Source organism: Aspergillus foveolatus, assembly GCF_047715535.1.
Source record: "Aspergillus foveolatus strain CBS 279.81 unplaced genomic scaffold BDW70scaffold_14, whole genome shotgun sequence".
NCBI classification, from domain to species: Eukaryota; Fungi; Ascomycota; class Eurotiomycetes; order Eurotiales; family Aspergillaceae; genus Aspergillus; species Aspergillus foveolatus.
This window is the reverse complement of record NW_027396078.1, coordinates 72481-95808: the sequence shown is the minus strand read 5'-3', so window position 1 is coordinate 95808 and position 23328 is coordinate 72481. Positions and strand designations below refer to the sequence as shown.

The 23328-nt window shown below is 51.7% G+C and overlaps 10 protein-coding genes and 1 non-coding gene across 11 annotated transcripts; 4 read left to right on the top strand and 7 right to left on the bottom strand.

Annotated features, from left to right (window-relative positions):
• Nucleotides 1–74: 74 nt before the first annotated feature.
• On the bottom strand, nucleotides 75–989 carry BDW70DRAFT_22695 (DIM1 family thioredoxin-like protein). The gene is made up of 5 exons (XM_073743541.1): nucleotides 871–989; nucleotides 773–806; nucleotides 662–709; nucleotides 308–550; nucleotides 75–256 (listed from the first exon to the last, which is right to left on the bottom strand). The coding sequence occupies exons 1-5, from the start codon at nucleotides 949–951 to the stop codon at nucleotides 231–233; spliced, it is 432 nt and encodes a 143-aa protein (XP_073597577.1). The 5' UTR covers nucleotides 952–989; the 3' UTR covers nucleotides 75–230.
• A 148-nt stretch (nucleotides 990–1137) lies between these two features.
• BDW70DRAFT_t78 lies at nucleotides 1138–1210 on the top strand. Its single transcript has one exon. It is a non-coding gene; the product is annotated as a tRNA-Arg (tRNA).
• Nucleotides 1211–1223: 13 nt separating this feature from the next.
• BDW70DRAFT_133031 (F-box domain protein) lies at nucleotides 1224–2646 on the top strand. The gene has a single exon (XM_073736258.1). It carries the CDS (start codon nucleotides 1462–1464, stop codon nucleotides 2560–2562), a length of 1101 nt encoding a protein of 366 aa, XP_073597576.1. The 5' UTR covers nucleotides 1224–1461; the 3' UTR covers nucleotides 2563–2646.
• Nucleotides 2647–3068: 422 nt separating this feature from the next.
• Nucleotides 3069–4316, top strand: BDW70DRAFT_158376 (uncharacterized protein; the record flags this gene model as incomplete). Its single annotated transcript, XM_073740498.1, has 2 exons — nucleotides 3069–3338; nucleotides 3423–4316. The coding sequence occupies 2 exons, from the start codon at nucleotides 3069–3071 to the stop codon at nucleotides 4314–4316; spliced, it is 1164 nt and encodes a 387-aa protein (XP_073597575.1).
• A 30-nt stretch (nucleotides 4317–4346) lies between these two features.
• Nucleotides 4347–7502, bottom strand: BDW70DRAFT_22688 (putative PHD transcription factor). The gene is made up of 2 exons (XM_073743540.1): nucleotides 5743–7502; nucleotides 4347–5696 (listed from the first exon to the last, which is right to left on the bottom strand). The coding sequence occupies exons 1-2, from the start codon at nucleotides 7250–7252 to the stop codon at nucleotides 4612–4614; spliced, it is 2595 nt and encodes an 864-aa protein (XP_073597574.1). The 5' UTR covers nucleotides 7253–7502; the 3' UTR covers nucleotides 4347–4611.
• A 1093-nt stretch (nucleotides 7503–8595) lies between these two features.
• Nucleotides 8596–9571, top strand: BDW70DRAFT_166579 (oxidoreductase, 2OG-Fe(II) oxygenase family; the record flags this gene model as incomplete). Its single annotated transcript, XM_073742022.1, has 2 exons — nucleotides 8596–8915; nucleotides 8977–9571. The coding sequence occupies 2 exons, from the start codon at nucleotides 8596–8598 to the stop codon at nucleotides 9557–9559; spliced, it is 903 nt and encodes a 300-aa protein (XP_073597573.1). The 3' UTR covers nucleotides 9560–9571.
• A 107-nt stretch (nucleotides 9572–9678) lies between these two features.
• BDW70DRAFT_22675 (putative C6 transcription factor (Mut3)) lies at nucleotides 9679–13286 on the bottom strand. The gene is made up of 4 exons (XM_073743539.1): nucleotides 12647–13286; nucleotides 11785–12595; nucleotides 11128–11739; nucleotides 9679–11080 (listed from the first exon to the last, which is right to left on the bottom strand). Exons 1-4 carry the CDS (start codon nucleotides 12933–12935, stop codon nucleotides 9736–9738), a joined length of 3057 nt encoding a protein of 1018 aa, XP_073597572.1. The 5' UTR covers nucleotides 12936–13286; the 3' UTR covers nucleotides 9679–9735.
• A 2053-nt stretch (nucleotides 13287–15339) lies between these two features.
• BDW70DRAFT_133023 (putative transcription regulator PAB1642) lies at nucleotides 15340–16359 on the bottom strand. Its single transcript, XM_073736257.1, has one exon. It carries the CDS (start codon nucleotides 16285–16287, stop codon nucleotides 15514–15516), a length of 774 nt encoding a protein of 257 aa, XP_073597571.1. The 5' UTR covers nucleotides 16288–16359; the 3' UTR covers nucleotides 15340–15513.
• Nucleotides 16360–16488: 129 nt separating this feature from the next.
• On the bottom strand, nucleotides 16489–16814 carry BDW70DRAFT_22669 (uncharacterized protein). Its single transcript, XM_073743538.1, has one exon. The coding sequence runs from the start codon at nucleotides 16693–16695 to the stop codon at nucleotides 16531–16533; it is 165 nt and encodes a 54-aa protein (XP_073597570.1). The 5' UTR covers nucleotides 16696–16814; the 3' UTR covers nucleotides 16489–16530.
• BDW70DRAFT_22662 (putative forkhead transcription factor Fkh1/2) lies at nucleotides 16627–19492 on the bottom strand. The gene is made up of 3 exons (XM_073743537.1): nucleotides 19019–19492; nucleotides 16938–18880; nucleotides 16627–16881 (listed from the first exon to the last, which is right to left on the bottom strand). Exons 1-3 carry the CDS (start codon nucleotides 19130–19132, stop codon nucleotides 16806–16808), a joined length of 2133 nt encoding a protein of 710 aa, XP_073597569.1. The 5' UTR covers nucleotides 19133–19492; the 3' UTR covers nucleotides 16627–16805.
• A 757-nt stretch (nucleotides 19493–20249) lies between these two features.
• On the bottom strand, nucleotides 20250–22695 carry pacC (putative C2H2 transcription factor PacC). The gene is made up of 3 exons (XM_073743536.1): nucleotides 22337–22695; nucleotides 21964–22252; nucleotides 20250–21910 (listed from the first exon to the last, which is right to left on the bottom strand). The coding sequence occupies exons 1-3, from the start codon at nucleotides 22604–22606 to the stop codon at nucleotides 20481–20483; spliced, it is 1989 nt and encodes a 662-aa protein (XP_073597568.1). The 5' UTR covers nucleotides 22607–22695; the 3' UTR covers nucleotides 20250–20480.
• Nucleotides 22696–23328: the final 633 nt, after the last annotated feature.

Genomic DNA, 23328 nt, shown 5'->3' with positions numbered 1-23328 from the left:
TTATAGTTAAGCACAGTTTTTTGGCAAGCTCGCAGTGGAAAGTTAACTTTACGTTCCATTCAATGTTGTTGTTTGGCCTCTATAAGCTTCTTAATCGAGTCCGTGAGTATCATAACTTCATTAAATAGCTATGGACAGATATCTATAGCGCATAATATCTTCCCCGAAGCAAAAAAGAGAGCGCGTCGCATAGACAACCGAGCAAAGGCCCCCTCTCAAACAAACCCCAATCAGTACCGGTATCTTGTAGAGTAATCTATCAACCATTAGCCAAAGTTCATCAATCATTACAAGAGACGTAACTCACCTTTCGGGCTAACAACCAGACCCCTTCCTTTCCTGGCGCCCTTGTAGATCGTCTCAATAATATCAATCAACTCTTGCTTATCTTCAAGGACCCAGTTCAACTTATTGTTGTTACCGGTTCCGAAATCGCACATGATGTGCTTGTTCCGGAAGAAGAACATGATTGTCATTGGATCAAAAAGTTCATACATTGTATTGAACTCGGGCACCTCGTCAATGTCACAGAGGTAGATGACGGCAAAGTCTGTGGTTGTCAGTTCTAGCTCAGGGCAGGGAAAGTTTGAGGTTTTGGGAGAGGTCGGGGGCTTTCTTGAGCAGCACCTTGAAGGACTGCTAAACTCGAGGGTGGACTCACTCTTTACTCGCTCGGCAATCTTGAAGAGCACTTCATCCTGGCGCATGCCTTGGGGAAGATTAGACCTCTTACGGGAAATAGCACAACATCGCAGAAAGATGGCAGACTCACAGTCGACGTCATGATCCCTGCCAAATCTAATAACCTGTAATCAAGGCAGTTAGTGGTGGTTGATGGGATATGTGCTACGATATCTTGAAGATGCGTACCACTAGCCTGTCTTCTTCCGAGAGAATAGCTTGATCAACGTGCCATGCAGTGCGCAAATGGGGCAGAACAACAGAACCCATGATGACAAGATAAGCAGGAACTCAAGGAAACGAAATCGGCTGTCTATTGATTGTTGGAAGAATCATCGTTGTTCTTGGGCAGAGTTATGCAACGGATCACGTGTCTTATTTCTCGATGCTTCTGTGGGCGGTAAGATTTTTATGGAAGGTCTATAGCGTAAATTATCCTTCTGTATCCCTCAACAAGGCCGGCTGGCCCAATTGGCAAGGCGTCTGACTACGAATCAGGAGATTGCAGGTTCGAGCCCTGCGTCGGTCAATCTTTTTGAATTTTTTTCCCCTCGAATGCAAAACCGTGGCTGATGAAGTCTTATCTGTGGGTCAGTGGGGCAACAGCTACTCATCTCCACTGTGCAGCAGTGAGCATTGCGGGTTCTCCATCCCATCGCGCACTTACGGAGAAGCTGTTCATGCTCATTGCTCCAAATGCATCGTTCGAGGTCTACGCAATCCTTCACGATGCCACGAGCTTTATTCGGTATTGACGCGCAGTGAAGCTCATCCGCTCCGATGGAATCGCTACCGAACGAACTGCTTGACGACATCATCTACTTCCTCTCCGCTCCTCCTCCCTCATCGAAGAGATTACACCGGCCTCCTAGCGCTCGGATCACGAAGTTAAGCAACCGCGTCTTGAAGAATCTCTCCCTTACGTGCTCCCGCCTCTGCATGCTCGTCCGACCTCGGCTTTTCTCACACGGTTGCTTTAAACTGAAGGACTTAGAAGAATACCTCTCGTTCGTATCGGAGTCAGACTTGAGCCGCTACGTCACATCAGTGGTGGTAGAGATTGATGGTCCGGATGATCCTGGGAACTCCAAATGGTGGCAACGCCTCCTTTCCTCTCTGAGGCCGCGATGTCTGACAGTCGTTGCACCACCCTCAGTTATAGGGAAGATGTTCGGGATGGAAATACCACAAGAGCATAGCTGGGCGTTTGAGATTCGTCACCAAATCGTGCAACTAGAGTGCGGCTCGCAAAGTTACCACGCCATCTCTCAAGCAAACGAAAACGCCAATCTACTAGATTATCCACCCTGGACATCAATGGCATTCAACGAATCATCCTCGCTAAAAGCATACAACCACTACGAGTACTTTCTCTACCAAGTCCCCTCTATCTTCCACCGCTGGAGTATATGGGCTTCAGACAACTTCCCATCCGAGCAAGCAGCTCCATATCCCCATCCACCCTCGCCACTACGAAACCTAACCGCGTTCACTTACATCGCGGTCTTCCCTTTCTACAACCACGTCCAGCTGGTCCTAGACGTCGTGGAAAACATGCCCAATTTACACACATTTAAAGTACAATTAGGGCCGTCTCAGAATGATCGGATTACCGAGCTTGAGCAGCGGGGCTCTATGGATCCGAGTGATCCATGGATGGAGCTCGCTACGAGTTACTCGCTAATTGCGCATGTCGTCAGGAATTCAGGGAGAAGAGGCTGTCTCACAAGCTTCACTGCGTGTGATTATGAGATGGAGTCTGTTCGCGCTGAGATTGATGTTATTCTTGGAGATATCTTGGGTGATGGGCTGTGGACGCATGATGGGCATGGGACTTGGACGAAAAGGGTGATTGAGATGAATCGTGTGCGGCCATCGTAAATGATCTATATTATGGTTATTGATGTACAATTATTCCTAATATCAAGCCTAGAAAGAGATTTAAAACCACGATATTACCTACCGCAGCCTTTCAAGAATATATATCCCGACGGCCCGAGGGAAGTGAACTTGACTTTGTTGCTAAATAACGCATTTACTAGGTACGGGAGTAAATCCTTAAAAATTATATCATCTGTTCTTATGTGCCAACAATGCGAGTTCTTCGTCCTCCATGGAATATAATATCCCAGACGTGTTCGATAGCACCGTTGCCTGGATTATCAGGCCGAAACTCAGGGCCAACCAGCAATGTGAACATTAATGCGACATCAATGTTTCAGTCAACAACCACACGCACCATCGATATATGAGTTCAACTGGTGAACAATCAATTATGCACCTGCCTCTATCAAGCCTAGGATACCGACCATTCCCCTGAACCAATTGACGAACCAGGAACGTAGCTACACAACAAACTCCCCAAGCAAGCGTGTCTCGCACCGGCAATGCCCACAACCACATACAAAGTCGCGCCAGCGAGCCCCATTCTTGCCAGCTCTTTACTAGGCGATGAGCTCAGCCTATCCTCAAATCCAACGAGAGCAGATTCTAAGCAATCTAACAAATGGGATCTAAGGCTCGACATCGAGAACGGTCTGTTCCCAACATCTGCCTCATCAAGTGGACATCACATCTTCCGCCCCGGGACAGTAATCGGCTTCTCAAGACTACGGGGCAGATCACCGGATGGGAACGAGGACGAGTTTGTTGGAGAGGTAAGTATCATCACACTCACACTTTAGTCTTCAGCACCTATCCTCCAATCTCAAAAGGGAATCATACACTAACGCCCTGTACAGCTCCCTCGCCGTCTACTTACGACCTGGCTCCGTCGTACATCACAACCACCATCCAGCAAAACAAATCTTCAAGCACAAACAAGGACAAGGGCATATATTATCCACCCGCAGCACAATACCATCTTTGCCCCCGCAAAACTCCTCTCATCTCTCCTCTCTAGATCAGAGCCAGCTCAGCAAGCCCCTCCAATTTCCCGCAGCGAGGCAATAACCCTCCTCGATTCTGTCCAGCTCTTCCCGGTCTTCGACTTTGCAGGCGCTGTAGACGCTATCAGTGAAGTTTCAGAAAGATTGCACAAAATTTGGGATGACCTTCAGGAAAACCGAAACCGGAACGAGACTGAGAACCAGCAGACCGTGGTGGTAATTACCGGTCTGGATACCCTCACTGAAGCAGTTATCCGCTCTTCAAATGCTGTCCGCGGTACAGCAGTGTTGATGAGTACACTACGAAAAATCGCGCACTTATCCCTTTTGCACCGCGCTTATATATCTATCTTGCTTGTGAATACGAGTGGCGTTGGGCCGAGTCTGAATGTGCATCAGCACTCGAAACAAGTTCAAAGCCAGGCTCACAGGGAATATGAAACGCATCATGTGCGCGACGACGGAAGCAGCATTCAGTCGATGTTTTATACGAATGCTCCGCTTTTTCCTAGTCTTATGATGAAGACGTTAGACCAGGGGGTTGATACGCATCTCTTGGTGTCAATTTCGGACTTGAACATGGAAATGCATGGGAGGAGCATAGCCGTACCTGTGGTAGAGGTGATAAAAGACCGAGTAGGAAGTGGGCTGGGGAGATGGTGTGTTTGGAATGAAAAGGATGCTAAAGAGAAGTCGACTAAACCTCCTGGTGATGTTGAAGCAGGAGGGGAACAGACGCCGTTTTAATGTATATGACTAAGGTTGATAAAACTCCTCATTTCATACTGCATCTTACAAGCTAAGCTATTTATCTAAGCCGGATTTTGTCCTGCCAAATATAATCTGCCAGCATACGCCAAAATGCAACCCGCAACAAAACACGAACTCCGACATGCAATGCAATTCCTTCCTTTCCCGCGAGACAGAGGGGTATCAAAGAATTTCGCTGCCTGTAAACTGCAAACGAGCGGTGAAGAGACGTGCGTATAAAGCGAACTGAATTCGAGTCCACGGAACTCAAAGCAGCATGCAGTCTACCAGTCTACCACCCATTCTCCAGCTGACTCTGAGCATTCCCATCCTCAGCCCACATTCGCAGCACAGCACGTTCGACCACCTCCCGTGCCTCCTTCTCGCACTCAGCCAGATCGCTCTCCAGCGTGCGCTCCTCAAACGCGACATCCTGCTGCTGCACCTTGACCCACTGCTTGTGCCGCTCACATCGCTTCTTCAGGCAGACGCCACGCGTAAGACTCGCAAAACTGTCTTCGTCTTCACCACCCATAGTCGTATCGCCATCGCCATCGACAGTGCTAGTCGGATAACTTGCCGCCAAGGCTTCAGGTGTGCCCTCCTCCAACGCCTTTCTACCTGGTTCTGACAACCTCCACCCGTCGAATTCCTCGTCGGACCAGGCAAGCCGTGTATCGAAGCCGCAGATATCCTTCCACCCGCCCTTGGGATCTTTCTTCTTAAGTATGTCGAGGATGCTCTTTGAGCGGTGGCGCACGAGAGTGAGGAATGTGTTTCGTGCAGTTAGCATATCGCGGCGGTGGAAGAGTTCATCGCGCTGCTTGCGGAGTTTTTCGAGTTTCCCGGCTTCATCGGGAGAATAGTGTAAGCCGTCGACGCCAACGTCGAGACCAAGTTTCTTAGAGGGTGGGCTTCCAGCGTCTGTGGTATCAGACGGTGGTATTTGGTCTGGTGCGGGTTCTGCCGGGGGTGCAACGATATGCGCTCCCAGTTTGCGGAACTCTTCTACAGACCTCACGCCCATTATGACCGCTGTGAGATCGCCTAGGGTAAGGACTCCGCCTCTGCTCCCGAGGTCTTCCATGCTGTTGTCTTGTTCATCTTCCATCTGCGAGTCATACTCGCTGTCGTCATCTCGCGGGGTCTGCGTGCCACTAAGAGCTGCCCTGAAGATAGTTTTTGGTTTCTGAATACCCTGTGGAGGGATGAGGTTGAGATGCCGAGTTTTCTGACGCATAAACTCCAGGCCATGCTCATCGGAGCAGTACTTGCTAGGAGTTGGGCCACTGACACGCGCAGGTTTTCGGCATTCTTTCAGTCGACACATAGGCTTCCACAGAGTGCATCCTTTTCCATTTTCCTTGCAGTTCGGGCCTGCAATTATTAGTGTCAAGTTGACCCGGGTTATTTCAGAACTTACAGATATATTTCTCAATAAGATCAACGTCCCGTGGGTCAATGTTGACGCATTTCCCATGGAACCAATCCTCGCAGCCCCCATCGCACGCAATCATCCAAGTGTGGTTATCAGGCTTCCGGCAGATGCAGAAAACCGCGTCAGGATCTGATTCTTCCTCTCCCTCTTCTTCGCCTTCCTCTCCCTCTTCCATTTCCTCCTCCTCTACCTCGACCTTTGCCTTCCTGCCGCCTTTCTTCTTCGGTTCAGGGGCCGGCGAATTTGCCAGGGAAGCGGAGCTTTGCTTCTTCGCTGGCGCCTTGCTTGTGCGAGAAGAGGAGGGAGTTTGAGAGCGGCGGCTGCTGACGCTCTCGTTATCCTGATTATCGAGTTTGCTTTTCTTGGTCGAGGTCCTCCTCCCAATTCCCTTCTTTGTTCCGGGCCCTGCCCGTCTGCCTGGTGCTTTGGTAGAATTGGCTGGGGATGACCGATCTGACGACGACGCCCGTGAATTTCCTCGGTTTTTCAAACTCGCAACCTTTTTAGGGGTTGGATGTTCTTCAAGTGCATCTATGCCATATTTCACATCTTCAGCATTTAAAGGAACTTTATCCAGGCTAGTGCTAGAAGGCTCGATCTTGATTGGATATACTGGCTCAGCGGGCACAGCCTCTGAAAGGCTTTCGTAGAGGTTGGCCCAAGTTTGGACGTTCTGTAAAAGCCCTGATTCAGACTCTGCCACTAGGCGCGGAACCCTGATCTGCCGATGTACTTTGTCTGCCCTTGCAAAGCCAAAATATCCGCTGTGTCGCCAGCCCAGAAGTCCCACGATGCGATGGTTATTCACGACAATGTTAGACATAAGGATATTGTTATGAACAAGTCGATAGTTTCCAGGTGTATCGTCACCAAAGAGTATATCGCGCTCATATTGTCCGCCCTCTGAAGATATATGTGAGTTCAACTCACTGCAGAGATAGGATGGATGGTCCAAGCCCGGGTCTGCGCCGCTGAGCTCTTGTGAAACAATGCGACACTGTTGTTTCATGACCTCAACCTGTTCCGGGTTGAGGTACCTCCAAGCGACATCCAGAGAAACGCCGGGAATTCGAGATTCCACTGTGACATTCTTCCCATCTATTATCCCGCAGTAATATATTTTCGGAACGTCAACCCCCAGGTGTTTGAAAGCGTTATCCGCTTTCCTGGACGCACTCAGCTCATTCGCATTCAGGCATAAGAACCTCTCGGCGGCCGCACCAACTGCATCTTCTTGATCGACCCTGATGATAACCCTGCCAGCAGCATATGCTTGCCTTTCTCCCTGTAAATGCAATGAATTTTCCGGAGTACACAGGGCCTTCACGGTGCTTTCCCAGTATTCTGTTGCTTGGGGGTCGGATTGGCACCAGTCGTCATAGAGGGGTTGAAAATCATCATCCCGCGGGAGATAGCGGCCGTATTGGGGACTTCGTTGGTAAAAGGGGTCGTCTTCTGGTATACGCGCAGGATCTGTCTCATACGGATTGACCATTTCGAGCTGCGGGGCGGGGACCTGCAATCAGACTGTAACACCTCTCTCCCTTTTGCAACTGGAGGATGTATCAAGTGCAACAGTCAAGTTTCCAAGTCTCAGTCAGTAGGTAAAAGTTGTGATCTGGATCTGCGTCGACAGTTTGGTTTTGGATATCACTTTGATCACATGCGCGAATGGTCTTTGTCGGCGGCGGCGTTGAAGGGATGAATATTAGGAAAGTGACATTTGACCGAATAAAAAAAATCCAACGAGAAACAATGTCCTTCAGGATCGCAGTTCTATAGAAGGCCCTGCGAATTCATGCAATCATAAAGCCAGGCAATCTGGTCCTGGATGCGAGTCTGGGTGAATTTCGGCTGAGTGACTAGCGGAGGTAGGAGGAGCTCCTGTCTCCGGGTAGAAAAGGCGTCTGGACGACAGAATAAAGACCGGAAATATTATAAAAACCTAGAGTCCGTAATTGAAAGCAGTTTCAAGCGATTAAAGGGAGTTCTGAATATGCGCGTGAATTGGGAAAATTCGCGGTCGACGACGCGGAGAAGCGATAAGATTACTGATGCCTTGGCCCTCAGGCAGGGAAGCTCTTATCGTAAAGGCGGTCAGGTTCTGACAGTCCAATTGAGGCGCTCTCCGCATCCTCTCACAAGACACAACTCTTCTGTTCTGGCCTACAAGAAGACTACCACGATTAGATATCTTGAACAGATACCAGCTGAAGGTCTCATTAGGTATCTTCGATCAAGCATGATGCCTCCGCACTGAAATCCCATTGCCGGTTAATGCATACCGCCGAAATCTTCCATAGCGCCTCGCCTGTATCGACGGCCATGTTGTCAGGCCCACTCCTCCGCTTCAAGAAGAAATTTCGCAATACGACACCTTGTGATGGGATTTTGCCATTGGGTCTCGAGGCTGGCTTGTCCAGAGGGGTTCTGGGCCCGCTTCTTGGCTGGAGGTGCCAAGTCTTGATGCTGGGATGAGCTGGTGGAGAAAGCCTAGGCGGGAGCGCAGATGGGAGTTTGACATAATTCTATCGTTCTTACTATTGCGATCACGCGAATGTTTCATCATTTGTAGTGGCGCTATTGTATAGTTCCTAGCGTTTAAGATGGACAGATTCCTGCGGGACATGGAACCCTGGAAGATGCGCCAGATAGAGCTCGCCTTATCGCAAAGCTGTTTAAGTACTTATCTGTGCATCACGTGCCATTATCAGCGCGCCTGTAAACGTAGACACCCGGTCCCTGAATCCCCGGTCTGCAAGCCTAGTCACATGCCATGCCGCACTCCGGCCAATTGTACACAGACAAGCAGACACTTATTCTTAGCACCTGCATGCCATGCCCTTGAACATCTCCCTCTCCTCCGTCTTCTACCTCATACCCCTCTATATCTTAGTGATCTCCCCCATTCTGCGCCAACTCTTTCCGAACGATCCGCAACATGGCTCATACCAATTCTACGATGATGAAGAGGCTCTCGACGAAGATACCTCGCTGGATCTCAACTCAGAAGTCCTGAGCCTTGATGATGGGGTAGACGTAGTATGTCCCGACGATACCGACGCATACCGCGTGCATATCCTCTCGCAGGCACCGTTGGTCATATACATCGAAAACTTCCTCTCAGCTGAAGAGGCGGATTACTTGGTTGATGTTAGGTATGTTGCGCGACATAGCCACGACTCTCTGCAGATATATTCTGACAATTGACTCTACTAGTATACCAAACTACACCCCCTCGACCTTGTACTCCTCGTCCCTGACCTCCGCGAACGACACGTCCACGCCAAAAACTGACGTAACAAAACGTCTCTCCGATCGGGCTCTTCTCCCACGAACCCAGACGGTCCGATGCATCGAGGCTCGCGCGCGCTCCTTCCAAGGCTGGAAACCGCACTTGTACATCGAGCGAATGTGGGCTCAGCGGTATAACGTGTCGGGCCACTACACGCATCACTATGACTGGGCGGGGACGGCGAGAGGTCGTGGGGGCGATAGGATCAGTACATTCATGGTGTATCTGAAGGCAGAGTGTAAAGGGGGAGGGACGAATTTCCCCCTGTTAAGAAAGCCGAAAGATAGTAAATGGTGTGAGTTCATTGAATGTGGTGAGGCTGACGAAGGGAAGAAGGGAGTGACATTTAAGCCGATCAAAGGGAACGCGGTGTTCTGGGAGAATCTTAGAGCTGATGGAAGTGGGTGGCCGGAGACGTGGCATGCGGCGTTTCCGGTTGAGGAGGGAGAGAAGGTTGGGTTAAATATTTGGAGTTGGTATCAGCCGCCGAAGGGGAGATGGCGGTGATATTAATCTTCCTGGGGACAGTTTGTCTATATAAGACGATTCGCGATTGGTATTGATAGATTTTGTATATAGACTAGAAATAGATACTATAGATTTGCTGGTATTCCCATAACGCCTGATATCACCCATGCATCCGGTCATTATATTTTCATAGTCATCACATTACCACTGCGCTGCTAACCGATATTCATCCACTGCGTCCAATCGTCGCTCGCAAACCCGCTCTTCAGATCAGTGTTGCCGAAAATCTCATCCAACGGGACTCCAGGGAGATCCAAACCGGCATTAAAGGCGTTATCATCTGCCATGCCAAAGGACTGCTCGGCGCCGGTGGACATCTGCTGTATTGTAGCATCAGGCACAAAATTTGGCTGTTGGCCAATTCCGTAACCCTGCCAGACGAAATTTTGGTTGGGGATGGAGACGAGATCTGGACTGTTGACAGCTTCTCCCGGTGTAGACCCGTGTGAAACAGGCGACTGCAAATGCGAGCCTGACATCCGGCCTGAAAGTGCCGTGCCCATACTGTTCGGAGTCCCATTCTGGAACATATTCAAACCACCAAAGTTGTTGACACCTGCCTGATCCACAGTAGTTGGGATCGCAGACATGAATGGTGCCGTAGTGTTAGATGCGTCGAATTGGAAGTGATTATTTTCCAACGTTGACATTGGCTGTGTGGGATAGGCGAATGGGTCGTCCGACGGGAACATGATGGGCATGAGGTCGGGAAATCCGGTAGTGTTCGGCAATGATTGTGTATATTGTCCCCTACGAGCCTCCCGTATCGGCAATGCTTGAGATATTGCCGGTGCACCGGAAGGTGGCGTAGCCTCTGGTGGAGTTGAGACAGCACTTGCTGGGGCTTCGGAAGGCTGGACCCATGATCGGCGGTTCGTCCGTGGTTTTGCGGGTGAGCGAGGTGCATGATTGTCATCCACGCTCTTGGGAGACTGGGTACCGTCCTGCTTAGATGGCCGGTTGAGTAGTTGGACCGGGAAGGTGTTTGCTCTCTGTATCGAGCCTGGCTGTGGTTCGGGCGCTGGCTGATTTGAGGGAGCTGGTCGCTTCAAGTTAACCTGAGTCTTCGAGCTCTGTCGGTTCTTGAGCATCTCGGGGAGATTCTTGAAGAGACAGTTGAGGCTTTGCGAGCAACGGTCGGCTGCAAGGCTCTTCTTCGCTAGCCCAGCGAGTGTGTTTTTGCCTTCCATAGCGTCTTTGAGGACGCCATCTTTTGCCGTCGGCGAGTCGGGGTTCTCCAAGACAAAAAAGAGCAAGGATAGAATGGCAAAGTACGTGGTGTACATGGTAAACCAGAAGGAACCATTCAAAAGGCCCTTCTTATGCATTCCCGTTGTGATATGGACGATATTCCGGGAAACACTGACACACGCGGCGGCACAGGCGTACGACCGTCGATCAACGCCTCGAGCTTGTGAGCCGCCGGAAACATAGTGGAGGAACGGTCGATACATGACCATCTGCGCATGAGCGTAGCTAATACGCAGGAGTTGTCGTATCCTATACAAGTCAGTCTAGTCCATTACCGCGACAGCGAAAGACCATACCGCTCAATCTGTGGAGAGACTTCTGTCCCAGGCCGCAGCGCCGCAGGAAGCTCTTCCATCCAGTTCTGAAGATCCCGCTCGATCTCCCTGATTTTCGAATGGCTGACAACATAGCGTTGATCTGACTCGGACCGGTGCTGTGCGGTTTTGAGAGGGTAAATGTATTTCACGATTTTGAGAACGATCACCGAGAGTCGGGTGTGCGCATTAGCGCCGACCATGGCATGTATCCTCCCTTCTGGGCTCGGCAGGATTCCATTTTCTGTGATAAACTCCCCGTCAATGGACAGCGGGTACTCCTGGTCGATGTCGTCATCGCTCAGCATCTGAGGCAGGCCAAGCAGCGTGCTAACATATACATCCATTTTTCGAACCACCCAAAAGATGCGGCGGCGTAACTCCCGTTCGACCGGATTAAAGTTTGCAGTCACCGAGCGATGCAGGCCAAGTCGCAGCGAAGAGCGCAAAGCAATGCCAACATACGAATAGCAGGTGCTGAGTTTTGCCGAAGACTGCAAAAATATGACCATGAAACAGATGGCTTGCAAAGACGTTAGATCACGGCAATCGGTAATTTCCAACAAATGCCGGCCAGCTTTAAAGTATTGAAAACTACGCAAGTCAGCGACAGCTCGTTTGACAAGAGATAGAACATACCCTTGACCTATTGCACTTTCATATCCCGACACATCCAAGGTTCCAGCCCCGTCGTCGGAAAACAAACAACCAACAGACATAACAATGTACAGCAGCGGCAAGAAGGAATTCTCTTCATTGGTAAATTGCTCCGGGGGGGTATCGTAGACTCGATCCAGTAAAGTATAGAACGATGGCTCGTGCACGAAACGTATTAATGCACAGCCGTCCTCTAAAGCATTGTGACACAGACGCCGTGCTACGTCGCGGGGCGGCAAATCGTGGGTCGGCGGCAAGGATGGCTCTTGCGGCGATTCGGATGTTGATTTGGGGCTCTCCAGGAATTGCTGCAGCGCGGGCCGTGTACGCAAGGGGATCTCACTAGTGCCCGGCTGATATACTCCAAGCTGTTTCCGGAGCCGGCGAAGGAAGATGATGCCAGACGTGTGCCCGTGGTAATCCCAATGGCCCTGATCGTCCAGGTCGAGAGACCCTGATTTATCAACCATTGACTCCAACAAAGACTCGTCAGCGCCAGCTTCATCTGCATCAGGAGCGTCCGCGGACCCAATTGCATGGGATTGTTGCGAAGCCGGTTGCGAAGATTGCGAAGATTGCGCCGGCGGCTGTGATGGCTGCTGGAGCTTTTCTCGTTTAAACGCTAACAGCATCTGCTCTGTTGCATGCACGTCGAATTGCGGATCGTCCAGATTCAGGTCCGGGAGAACGACGCGGAGCAGGGCCTCGGCTTTGTGCAAGCGACTCTCGAGCGCTTCGACATACTGTGGTGCGGGGTTGCGGCGACGATTCGACGGTTGATCGTAAGTGCATTCTACAGTCTCGAGTCAGCGTGACCAGTAACCAGCCAAAGAGTGAACCTCACCATAACTGTAGACCGTGCAATGGGTGCAAGGCTGCTTCCCATCGCATTTGATTTTTTTGCGCCGACATTCATCGCAGGCACGGGTCACCCGCCGCCGCTTCTGCAAGGGAAGCGGCGCCTTGACCTGCTTGGCGTCAGGCGCAGCATCCTCGGCAGAGAGGTCCTGGGAGATATTGTTGGAAGGAGTGCCTGAAAATTCGCCCTCGTCTTGAAGATAGGAGGCCGAGTCTGGTGAAGGATCCTCCTCGCCCGCGTTATCGGCGAGGAAAGGCGCCGCTGGAGTTTCCATGACTCAATCAAACCGCCGCATGCAAATTGGCAAGCTAAGAAGGCCGATAAAGGCCGGGATTAGGGAATTAATGAAGGAGTGCGAGTGTACGAAGTCCAAGTGAAGTGATAGGGGTGGAGTGTGAAAGTTGCGCAGCGCTATGCCTATCGCACCTCCACGAGTGGAAACAGCTTTACCGAGTCATGGAAGGCACAGTGGCAGCAGACTTGGATAAGGCTGAGAGAGAAAATTCGCCAGCTTTTCTCTTCTGTACTTTTCTTTTCTCTTTTGAGAAACCAGACCGCTATAGACACAGGATGAGAGTGTCGAAATGACAAATCAAGATAGAAAAGAGCTAGAAAAGTGCAAGAACAGAGCAGGGATTTGGTCTGGATTTGGTCTGACGCTGGTGAGTCAGGAGAATACTAGCGTAGTAGCGTAGTAGTGTAGTAAGCAGTGGGCTTGAGCCTTAAAGATTTTTCTTTAAGGAAGAACGGCCTCAAGACGATCGGCGACGGAGCAGTTGGATGCAACTAGAGTCGGGCGTTTTCACGTTCTCACGCTCTCAACCTGAATGGCACTGAATAGCAGTGGAGATTATTGGGGACCATCTTGGGGGGCGACAAAGACCAGATGAATAATCGTTCTGGTCGGCTTCCAGAGTTTGAATACCCAAGTTAAACCTGATCGAACCAAGAAACTGGAACAGTTTTGATCCTGATACTACCACCTATCACCACCACTACCACTACCACCGCTACCCGCTACTATTACTGAGCGTGTCCCACACCCGCGGCCCCTCTCTGGCGCCGGTCTGCTCGCAGCTCCTCCTATCGAATATCCCGTCCGATCACGACGCTCTCCTCCACGGTTCCCTCCCATTCTGGATCTGGACATCGTTGATCAGTCTCAGCATCATTGCATGCGTGGCTGGAACGCCGTCCACAGCCGATCCCAACGGCCACTCCGTTCGCACTAAAATGCTTAGACGCTCGGACTCGGGGGCCGTTGGCGCCGACCATTGTCGGACTCTAGACCTCGATCGGATTTAGCGTCGACGGTGATCTGTCCGTTGACCTGTGACCAAGGGATTATAGCCGAGTCGAAAAAAGGACAGGGATCGATTGTTCCTGAACTCGGAAATTTATATCAGGTGATGATGTAATCCTCCAACCGTCATCTTCTGCAGTAAACCCTGACCCGTCGTTGGATTCGTTGGACTCGTGGATTGCTTATCGCCCCATTGTTTGCTCGAGCCCATGTTTGCTTTAAGCCCACGGTGCCTTCCTGCATCTCCTCGCAGTTCGACGGGCTCAGCATCAGTCGGGACTGGCCGGCATATTATTTCCCAGAAAGGGTTGGCAGAACGCGACTCTGAGGGACCATCGCTGCACGGCCGATGCACTCAGCGCTCGATGGAAGGTGGATATGATATCGAACATCAGCGGCGGAAAATAACGCTTCTCACCGCCAGAGAGGGGGTGTGGGGGCGTGGTGGTGGGAGGAGCCTTGAACTGCGGCGGCCGGTGATATTTTGCTATTTGAACGCGACCCGTTCATCGGGCGTTCTTGTCGGGTGGCTTTTATGGCGCCCCGATCGTGGGGAGTCCATCACTGAGCCAGTCAGGTCAATTTAAGGGATGTCCCAGGGCAGCCGACTGCGCAGGACAAGCCCGACAAGCCTGCGGCTTCAGAAATGCCCGTACCTTTATTCGAGACAGAAGACTCTAGCATATAGCAAAGAACGAAACGAAACAAGAACTAAGATGTGTCTGGCTTAACCAGACGAAGACCATTGAATCAGAGATACCAGAGCCCGTGGTGTAGGGAGGTGCAGGAGGTGTAGGAGGTGTCGAAACATCAGACAGTCAAGTTTGTAATATCAGTGATTGAAAAGACCACCCGCCTCTACCTCTGCCGGTGCCGCAACGGGCCTACGTTTTTTTTTAAAAGGCTCTGCTACAGACTTTCAGGCTGCTTATATTACCAACCTTATAAAGCCTGCGGCCCCAAGCAAAACTCGCTATCCTATCCATACTTTAAACGATCAGCAAAACCCTAGTTCTCGTCAACCCTACATGCTGGCGACGTCGCTTGCGTTGTCAGTATGCGTCGAAGACACCGAATATCAAAAAGCGCGAGGATAGTGCGGACTCGATGAAAAGTCTCGCTAAGCTTCTCGTAGCTTGCTAGACGGATCATCGTATGTGACCGGTTCAGTCTATTAAATTGGTTCAGAGGTAGGAAGGCGTACGTTGGCACATCAGTCCTGCTGAGGCTAGGACGCGTAGGTGCCTCTTCTGGAGTATAGCCAGAACAGTAAGCAGGTCTTAAGTTACATGGTTGGGCATGGTTCATTAATACCAGCATACAATTCAGACACCACGAGCTTTGGCACGAGGCTTTCAGCATCAGCACGACGAACCCGCAACGCAGCCTTCTGTTATCACACATGGTGCGCTATGGTATCACACTACACCATTTATATGACGCCATCAGGACCCTATTCTGGACGCAGGTCATGGCTCAGTCTACCTCAACATTAACAGCTTTGATAGAAGGACACCCAATTCGTAACTGAATAATAGAAGCTCCTGGCCTACTCCTGGACATGCGGCCAAAACCTCTCCTCCAACCAAACAACCTGCCTCCACCACCTCTCGCATCGATCCAACCCTTCAGCTCCTTCCCTTAATTCCTCCCCAAGCTCCTGTCTGGCAAACTCATCGACAACATCCCCAATCTTATTCACAAACTCCTCAAACTCGTCACTCGCCCAGTTGGGTATGAACTTCTCCCTCAATGCCCCTCCATCCTCCTCCGACCTATTCCCGGCCCCGGCGCTCTTCTGCAGAAAGTCTGCCGCATACCTCCAAGCCTTGAGATAACATACCTCCGTCGCCCAGAGTACGACAAGGCCTTCCAAAAGACTATTTCCTGGACTCGCCGCAGACAAGAACATATCGATGTACCCTTGCGTTATCGGCGCGGGAGCAAACTTCCGTTGGACCTCTGGATCCGACTCCTCCTGCGGCGTATTCGTATTTAGATCAAGTCCGTACCCCCTCGCGACATCCTCGAAGAACTGTAACTCGCGGTGGATATTATTCAGTGCGTCGATGAGGATCTCCAGTATCTTCTCAGTTATACTGGGGTTGTTCTGTTTGGAGGGTGTGTTTGGGAGATGAACTTTCGAAAGGAGTAGCCCAATAAAGCGCACGTAGGTTTGCGCGTAGAGACGGTCTTGTGAGAGCCAGGCTGCAAGAGTGGTCTTTGGGAGCGTACCGCTGCCGGCGTGCCGGAGGAAGGGGTGCGTTGTTGCACTTTGGAGGGCGGCTGGGGTGGTTGATGAGAGGTGGGCGGTTAGTTTCATTTCGAGCTTGCGAGATTGGAATGGATAGAAATGGAGGTGAATCGTTGCTTCGTGATGGGGAGGAGTTTGAAATTACGAGCTTCAAAGGTTGGCGGAGTGTGGGGTAGCTAGCTTTAGCTCAAGCTGCCCGCAAAAGGAATCATACGGTAGATGGCGCTAAACACTTCAACTCTAAGAAGCCGCGATGTCTGGTCTTTTTCATATAAAGTCAATGGAACTGAGGGAGCAACTGAAATTCCGATCTTATTGATGCCTGCTAAACAACCTACCTAAGCTCCAAAGATAAACGACAAGCCAACCATTAAGAACCAGACAAGCAAGCAAACTGCGCCGCCCAACCCCGAGCCCCAAATTAAATGCTTCATCCCATCGTTGCAAGATAATCGTATTCAGACATGCAAGAATCATGTGATCCAAGTGGAAAAAGGACAAGAGAAAACAGGACTAAACTGCACGCGATCGGGCCATTACCTAGCCAAACAAAGCATGCACTCAAACATCCCCGAGACAAGTGAAAGCTAAGTGGTCGCGGTACTGGCGCGGGCTGCGGCATTGTTTAGCTGGCGGTGATACGATCCGATCGGTTGGAAGCCCCTACAAAAAATCGGTTAAGTCAGTGTGCAGTGGACAGCAGGATAGAACTGGCTCACCTTGCGAGGTCGAACCCTCCATTATCAGCATCGTCATCATCCCCGTCTTCTTCCTCCGCAGGTGGTTGGCGCTCATCCACGCCGTTTGTGCCTGGTCCGTCCTCTCGCCGGGCTGAAAGCGGCCGGCCCAATCCGGCCCCATTAGCTGTACCTGGCTTACTTGGGCTGACGAGGTTCGGCGGCGGTGGACTACTGCTTGGGATATTGCCAAGCACATCACCTGGATCCCCCTTCAAAGGACTCATGTCAGCAACCGGACGGGCAGGCGTACTCCCGATGTCGGCGAACTTCCAGAACTGCGCGGGTGAGCTCATTGGCATGAACTTGGATGGAATCTGAGCTGTGCTTGGAGGCGGGAGCCGAGGCTGATGGCGTTGTGGTGCGGGCGTAATCATAGAAGACGGACCATCGTCGTAATACGACGACGATAGCACTGGCGGCGACCGGGTAGCTGCATCCGAGAGCCCGTACGCCCGGCTAAGGCCAGTTGCGTTCTTCGTTGCGGACCGGTGGGGTAACGGCGACGGCTCCTCATAGTCGCGCGGGTTCGGCGGCCGAAGCGAAGGGGGCTCTATTGCACCATTCCGGCCAGCGCGCGATCCGCGTTCAGGCGTGTACGCCTCCACAGGCGCCACGGGAAACGAGCTGAAACTAGGCGAAGAGACAGGGGGCGACTTCTTACTAGCGGAGAAGACGGACTCCATCCCGCTGGCGGCGGTACCTCGCGTGGCGGGGTCCTTCGTCGCTGGTGAGGACGGAGCCGACGATTGTGCGCCCTTGCGAAGCTGCTTCTTCCAGTATTCCTCACGATATTCCGCGGCAATCTGCCACTTCATACCCTTACCCGGCTCGTCCGTCCGACGGGGAACTTTTTGGAACGCTTTGTTCAACGAAAGATTATGCCGAATCGAGTTCTGCCAGCCACTTTGCGAATGTCGGTAGAATGCGTACTTCTCCATGATCCAGTTGTATATGTTGTTGAGCGTCAGCTTCTCCTCTTCACTCGAAAAGATCGCCTGTGCAATGAGAGTCGCATAACTGTACGGCGGCTTCAAATCCTTCGCGGAATCCTTGCTGTAGTCGATTTCCTCGGTGCTCTCCATCATCATTCCTCGGTTATACAGGGGCGACTGCTTGGCGGTTCGCGCGCCGACTGTGTCTGGCGATCGCGGCGGCGGTGTTACTTGGCGTTTGAGGAACTGCGGAGCGGGTGCTAGCGAAGGAGCGCCAGTCGAGTGTGGTACGGTCTCTTGGGTCTTAGGGATCGTTGGCGTCTGCTGGGGGTGCGCATGATGAGAAGCATCCCAAGCTGGATCTTCTTCGCCGTTGGCCATCCGTTGTGCGCGCTCGACGAAGCTGGGGTGAATTTTTGCTTTATCCCCGGGAGTGACAAACATCATCGACGTGTTGGCAATCTCGATGATGTCGCCGCACGAGAGAACAGCATCGGTGCCGCGTTTCAGGATCGCCTGGTTCAAACGGACACCGTTGCGACCGTTGACACGGATGTGCCACGACGCAGTATTCTCGCCATCGTAGAAAATCTCCGCGTGGAGGCGCGACACGAACTTGCTCGGGCCTAAATCAACGTGAACTTCCGGCAGCGCTCGCGCGGCGATTGTGACGGGACTCGACTGTTCATCTAGCTTCGGTTCGCGATCAGGCTCTCGTCCAATGTTGACATGGAGCGACTTCACGTAGTACGTCCAGTTTCTGCCCGCGATCTTGGCGTATGCGCGGATGCTTTGCTTGTTCTCGGTATTCGCGTTGGAATGGTCTCGCTGGACGCGGAGAGGTTCACGGGAGACTGGGAGATACGAAATGACCAAATCCACTAGATCTTGGTTCTCAGATAAATCACGGTCGGGAGACGAACCATCCGCCTCGTCCGCAGACTCGGCTTTCACGGGTCGAGGAGGCTGGGGAGAGGCTCGGTTATCGACCTACCCGCACGCGTTGGTTAGTTTCAAAGAAGTTGCGTCTCAAAAGTCTAGAGTTGCATATCCATCGTTGCAAAAATGACGCATAGAAGCGTGTGTTGTGTTGTGAACTGGGTTAATATATCTCAGTTTAAAACGCACCTTGCGCTTCTTGTTCGAAGGTCGCGTGGGCGATGAATCCGGCGCCTCTGCGTCTGAAGTCTCTTGAAGTTGGATTTCCTTGCGCCGCGCGCGACGGCGATTCGAAAGAGGCATAACCGATGGCTCTCTGGGGATTGGCGTTCGTCAGTTGTCGTCTGTTGTCGTCTGTTGTTATGGTTGGACGTGTGTTGTGTTGCTTCGGTCTGCGTTGACGTAGGATAAATTTGTCGAGGGTGCGCGTTTATCCGACTTAGCGGTGCACAGGACACTGAGATTCCAGGACTCGAGGGGAAATAGAAAGCGGACGCCAGTTAATGGCGACAACAAATGATGACCTAAAGGGACCGAGATAGAGAAGAACCAAGGAACAATATTTCAGAAGGGTTTGCCACCGCGCAAAGCAAGGCGACGCGCACTGGGGTGCTTAAGAATGAAGACGCCCAGCCACCGCGGGGAGTTCCGGTAGTAGTGGGGTGGACTCTTCTTCTACTAGGCTGTGTCAACTGTAGATTAAGAGAACAAAATGTAGGAACAAGATCAGATAGCGGATCTCTGGACCCTGGAGGTTAACTAGTGATGCAAAAGAAGCGATCTAGCTGCAGAAGCATGTAGAAACAGAAGAAACGCTCGACAGACAGGCCGTGGCAGTGACGTTGTTCTCGTTCTCGACCGTGACCGCTTCCAGTCTTTGACAGAAAGTCGAAGTAAATTAAACTCGACTCGACTGCTTTGTCTTATCGCCGTTATTATAGTCCTAAAACAGCACTAATAGCAAATCCTGCAAACCTGCAGCCCACTCCGCTAGTGCAGCAACAAATGGAGAGGAAACGTTCTGATACCACGCTACCGCCAGCTTGATGATGTTTTTCCGGATGCAGTCAACCACAACACTCGCCTTGCCCAGCCCATCCACAGTCTCAAACTCCTAGACGCAAATTGACTAAATCCATCCCCTATCCACAAATCTCATCCGTGGGACGTCGTTGACCTCCTGTTTGCGTCACTCCCGTTTCTGCGCCAGGCGGGACCGCAAGAAAAACTGGTGGAATGCTTCACCCTCGTTTTGTTGTATGTGAAAATACCGTAGCATTGAACCGGCAGCGAACCATTCTTTCTCAAAAACAGGCAAATCATATATTCAGGTACGCCGGGGTAAGTTGGTAGAATTTTTTAAAAACAACAGCTGGGTTTCAGGTGGTCTTTTCTCCAAAACCGAACCAGAGCTACTTGAGCTCCTACGACTCTTTATTATAGGTCATGAACGAGCCGAGAAAATCATGCCGCGCCAGTGGAGAGAATATGATGATAGATACATGACAAACGGAAAAACACAAATAAGCAGACAAAATAGGTACAACTCAACTCCAGTGGGATCCTTACAAGCCTTTATAACGCCAACCACATATGGAACTCAGTGAGCGAGATACAGCAAGCTATAGACAAATCATGAACGATTTCGGCCTCAGCTAGGCATTTTGGAATCTCCATCTTCATCCAGCCCTCGTAAAGTGGGATACATCACACTATCCTCGGCACTTTCCCCATCAGTCTTGATAGGAACCGTGCGCGGTGAGCGGGGAAGAGAATCTCTCTCTATGCCCTCCATGTCAACATCCGCCTTGGAAACTGGCGACCGAGAATCACTGTACTGGCCCTGGTCCTGGTCCTGTTCCTGCTCCGAATCATCGCTGAACTCACCCCGCTCAAGGCGGTTGGCGATGTAGTTACGTAGGTACTCAATCAGCCGAACCTTCTCAACCCACTCCGACTGGACGTCCGACCTCTCCGCCACCTCCGTCGCGGCCTTGGCAGTCCGAGTTACATCATCCTCGCCCGGAGATCCTGAATGGAGAGCCGGGTCGATCAGACTGGCGGAGATCTGCTTGGGAGTTCGCTCTCCGGACTCCTTGTCGTCGCTGGACAGGTCCATCGACTCCGAGGCAGCACGGGACGCGGGCCGAGCTCGCTGCAATGTTCCTCCAGTGTACCTGCGGCGCTCGTCATTGTCAAAGATGCCGCCGAGAGTGGAAGGCGGGGCGGCACTTGACGCGGCAGTGTAACCAGAAGTCATACCGTCGGTCGCCGAAGGAAGACGAGGGTACATGCTGGATCCGCTTTCATGAGGCGGAGAAACACGATGGGCAGAAGGCAGCGAGATGGGAGAGCGACCTGAAGTGTACGATTGCGCACTTGAGGGAGGTGTCAAAGCCGGAGTGCTAGCCGAGGGGGAGTGCGCAGATGTGTTTGAGATGATAGGACCAGCAGTCGTCTGAGTTGTGGCATGTGCCGAGGGAAGTTGTGTCGGAGGCGAGTGTGTAGTGCGGTAGCTTATGCCGTTATGAATGTAATGAGCTCCAGGTTGAGCGACACCAGCCGCAGCGACATTATCATCGTTCTCATATATTGTGTCCTGCATTTGCTGCAGGAACTGGTCGATGTTGATCAGGTCGTTCTTAGTTCGGACGTTGCTCATTGGTGGAAGATGATATGCCGGCGGAGGGTGAGGGCCGCCACCATATGGACCACTAGCAACAGCCACAGGAGCAGGCATTGCCTGGTACTCGGGCAGAGGCGCAGCCGTTAAGACAGGCAGGGACAAGTTCTGCAGACTGAGCAGGCGCTGGCCCACGGCAGCGTAGGAGTTAGGGTCAAATTGTCGGCGCTTGAGGTCACCAAAGAACTCATTAAGCGCATCGTAACCCCGCTTCTTGGATTCGTACGACGCTTGGTGAGGCTCTGGGCCGGTATTTAGAGCGTAGTAGACGTTGCCGTAAGACGGGTTCGATGGCTGGGGAGCGTGATGGGCCTGGTAATACTGGGGAGGACCATGAGCGTAGCCTTGGCTGGGAACAGGGTTGAGAGCGGGCTCAAAATAGTGCGCAGCAGCATAGCCTGAGATTCATGTTAGTTACGCCTAGCAACAAAGGTACACGTCACGGGCATACCCTTGCCGTTTCCTCCAAACATCATATCTGGGTTGCGAGAACCAGGCTCTGGCGACCGTACCAGGACCGAGTCATCAGCGTGCGTCTTAACATGCTTCTTCAAATCCTGGGGGCGCTTGAACGCTTTTCCACAGAAATCACACTTGTGCGGCTTGAGAGGAACGTGCACCCGGATATGAGAGGTGATATGGTCGCGTTTCACAGTAGTAGTACGACAGCTACCCCATTGACAAGTCAGGTTGAGGTTGTTCGTGCTCTTTCGGCCAACGTGACGCTCGCAGACATGTTCCTATAACACAAGCAGGGTTAATTGCGTCCTTTGATTTTGAGAGCTTTCGACGCGACCGTGCAAAAGAAAATGGTTCCAACTCACGTATAAGGATTCTGGAGTAGGGAGCTTCTCAGAGCAGCCTTGCCACATGCAAGTGAGTTCTTCCGCTGGACGAGATGTTGAAGACGCAGGGGCGACAGGAGAGGCAGCATTGCCATTAGCTTGGGGACTGGCCACAGCAGCTGTCGCAGCCGCCGCTGTTGCAGTCACGGAGGGCGAAGTGACAGTTGTAACCTGCGCAGCGGCGGGTTGAGAGGTTGGTTGTTCTTGGGTGGTAGGCACAGCTACAGGAGCGACCGCTTCTTCGGCCATGGCGCCAAGAATATGACTTTTCTTGGTGATGAGCGGACGAGAAATGCTCACTTGAGTCAGAGAAAGGATCTCTCTTGACAAACAGAACCAAGCTCACGCAACGAGCCAGGCGTTTAGGAATCAAAGGTCAGAGATTTGAAGATTAAGAGGCACGGTCGGCAGCCAAACGGTCAATACATCAAAAGACGCGTGCCGAAACAGAGGACAGGTCAGCAAAATGAGAGGGAAAGAGAGGGGGGTCGAGAAGATGGGGGAGCCAAGGTAAATAAGGAGAGGAAATCCTTGGGATGTGACAAGAAGGGGGGGGATGGCCTTGTGCGGACTCAAAGGAGTAAGCTTGGCTTGCACAGCCCAGCGGGGGGATCTTGGACATAAGCCTAGAAATCCGTCTTTGCCTTGGCTTTTCCCGAGAGTCGACCGGAGCGTGTGCTCTGCGCGGGGCTGGTGGCGTGGTAGTGCGGACTATCCGGGTTTAGTATGGTACACCTGGTACGGGCTTGTAACATCTTTTGACTCTCGGTAAATCTTAACCAGAACGAGGCCTTGAACGACCCCCTATATCTACAACTTCCGATACAGCTTGAAAGCCCCTTGTATACTGTTTATTATGACGTGTTTATCCCATGAGATGTATGGAGCAGTTAGGATGCGCAAGCAACTATGTGTACGATATTTCTTCACGTGATGAGGTATTACAGCGAAAATATAACGCCAAGAAAGAA

What these genes read in the sequence shown, in the direction of transcription:
- BDW70DRAFT_22695 (XM_073743541.1), bottom strand. Translation starts at nt 951, where the DNA reads ATGGGTTCTGTTGTTCTGCCCCATTTGCGCACTGCATGGCACGTTGAT. An exon ending in CAGGGATCATGACGTCGACT is followed by an intron (nt 710 to 772) that starts GTGAGTCTGCCA and finishes ATCTTCCCCAAG; the next exon opens with GCATGCGCCAGGATGAAGTG. An exon ending in GATTGCCGAGCGAGTAAAGA is followed by an intron (nt 551 to 661) that starts GTGAGTCCACCC and finishes TGACAACCACAG; the next exon opens with ACTTTGCCGTCATCTACCTC.
- BDW70DRAFT_133031 (XM_073736258.1), top strand. Translation starts at nt 1,462, where the DNA reads ATGGAATCGCTACCGAACGAACTGCTTGACGACATCATCTACTTCCTC.
- BDW70DRAFT_22688 (XM_073743540.1), bottom strand. Translation starts at nt 7,252, where the DNA reads ATGGTCAATCCGTATGAGACAGATCCTGCGCGTATACCAGAAGACGAC. An exon ending in TCTTATTGAGAAATATATCT is followed by an intron (nt 5,697 to 5,742) that starts GTAAGTTCTGAA and finishes TAATAATTGCAG; the next exon opens with GCCCGAACTGCAAGGAAAAT.
- BDW70DRAFT_22675 (XM_073743539.1), bottom strand. Translation starts at nt 12,935, where the DNA reads ATGGAAACTCCAGCGGCGCCTTTCCTCGCCGATAACGCGGGCGAGGAG. An exon ending in TTGCACGGTCTACAGTTATG is followed by an intron (nt 12,596 to 12,646) that starts GTGAGGTTCACT and finishes TCGAGACTGTAG; the next exon opens with AATGCACTTACGATCAACCG. An exon ending in GTCTCTCCACAGATTGAGCG is followed by an intron (nt 11,081 to 11,127) that starts GTATGGTCTTTC and finishes TGACTTGTATAG; the next exon opens with GATACGACAACTCCTGCGTA.
- BDW70DRAFT_133023 (XM_073736257.1), bottom strand. Translation starts at nt 16,287, where the DNA reads ATGAAACTAACCGCCCACCTCTCATCAACCACCCCAGCCGCCCTCCAA.
- BDW70DRAFT_22669 (XM_073743538.1), bottom strand. Translation starts at nt 16,695, where the DNA reads ATGATTCTTGCATGTCTGAATACGATTATCTTGCAACGATGGGATGAA.
- BDW70DRAFT_22662 (XM_073743537.1), bottom strand. Translation starts at nt 19,132, where the DNA reads ATGCCTCTTTCGAATCGCCGTCGCGCGCGGCGCAAGGAAATCCAACTT. An exon ending in CTTCGAACAAGAAGCGCAAG is followed by an intron (nt 18,881 to 19,018) that starts GTGCGTTTTAAA and finishes GCGTGCGGGTAG; the next exon opens with GTCGATAACCGAGCCTCTCC. An exon ending in GGAGGGTTCGACCTCGCAAG is followed by an intron (nt 16,882 to 16,937) that starts GTGAGCCAGTTC and finishes GATTTTTTGTAG; the next exon opens with GGGCTTCCAACCGATCGGAT.
- pacC (XM_073743536.1), bottom strand. Translation starts at nt 22,606, where the DNA reads ATGGCCGAAGAAGCGGTCGCTCCTGTAGCTGTGCCTACCACCCAAGAA. An exon ending in CTACTCCAGAATCCTTATAC is followed by an intron (nt 22,253 to 22,336) that starts GTGAGTTGGAAC and finishes CTTGTGTTATAG; the next exon opens with GAACATGTCTGCGAGCGTCA. An exon ending in GTTTGGAGGAAACGGCAAGG is followed by an intron (nt 21,911 to 21,963) that starts GTATGCCCGTGA and finishes CATGAATCTCAG; the next exon opens with GCTATGCTGCTGCGCACTAT.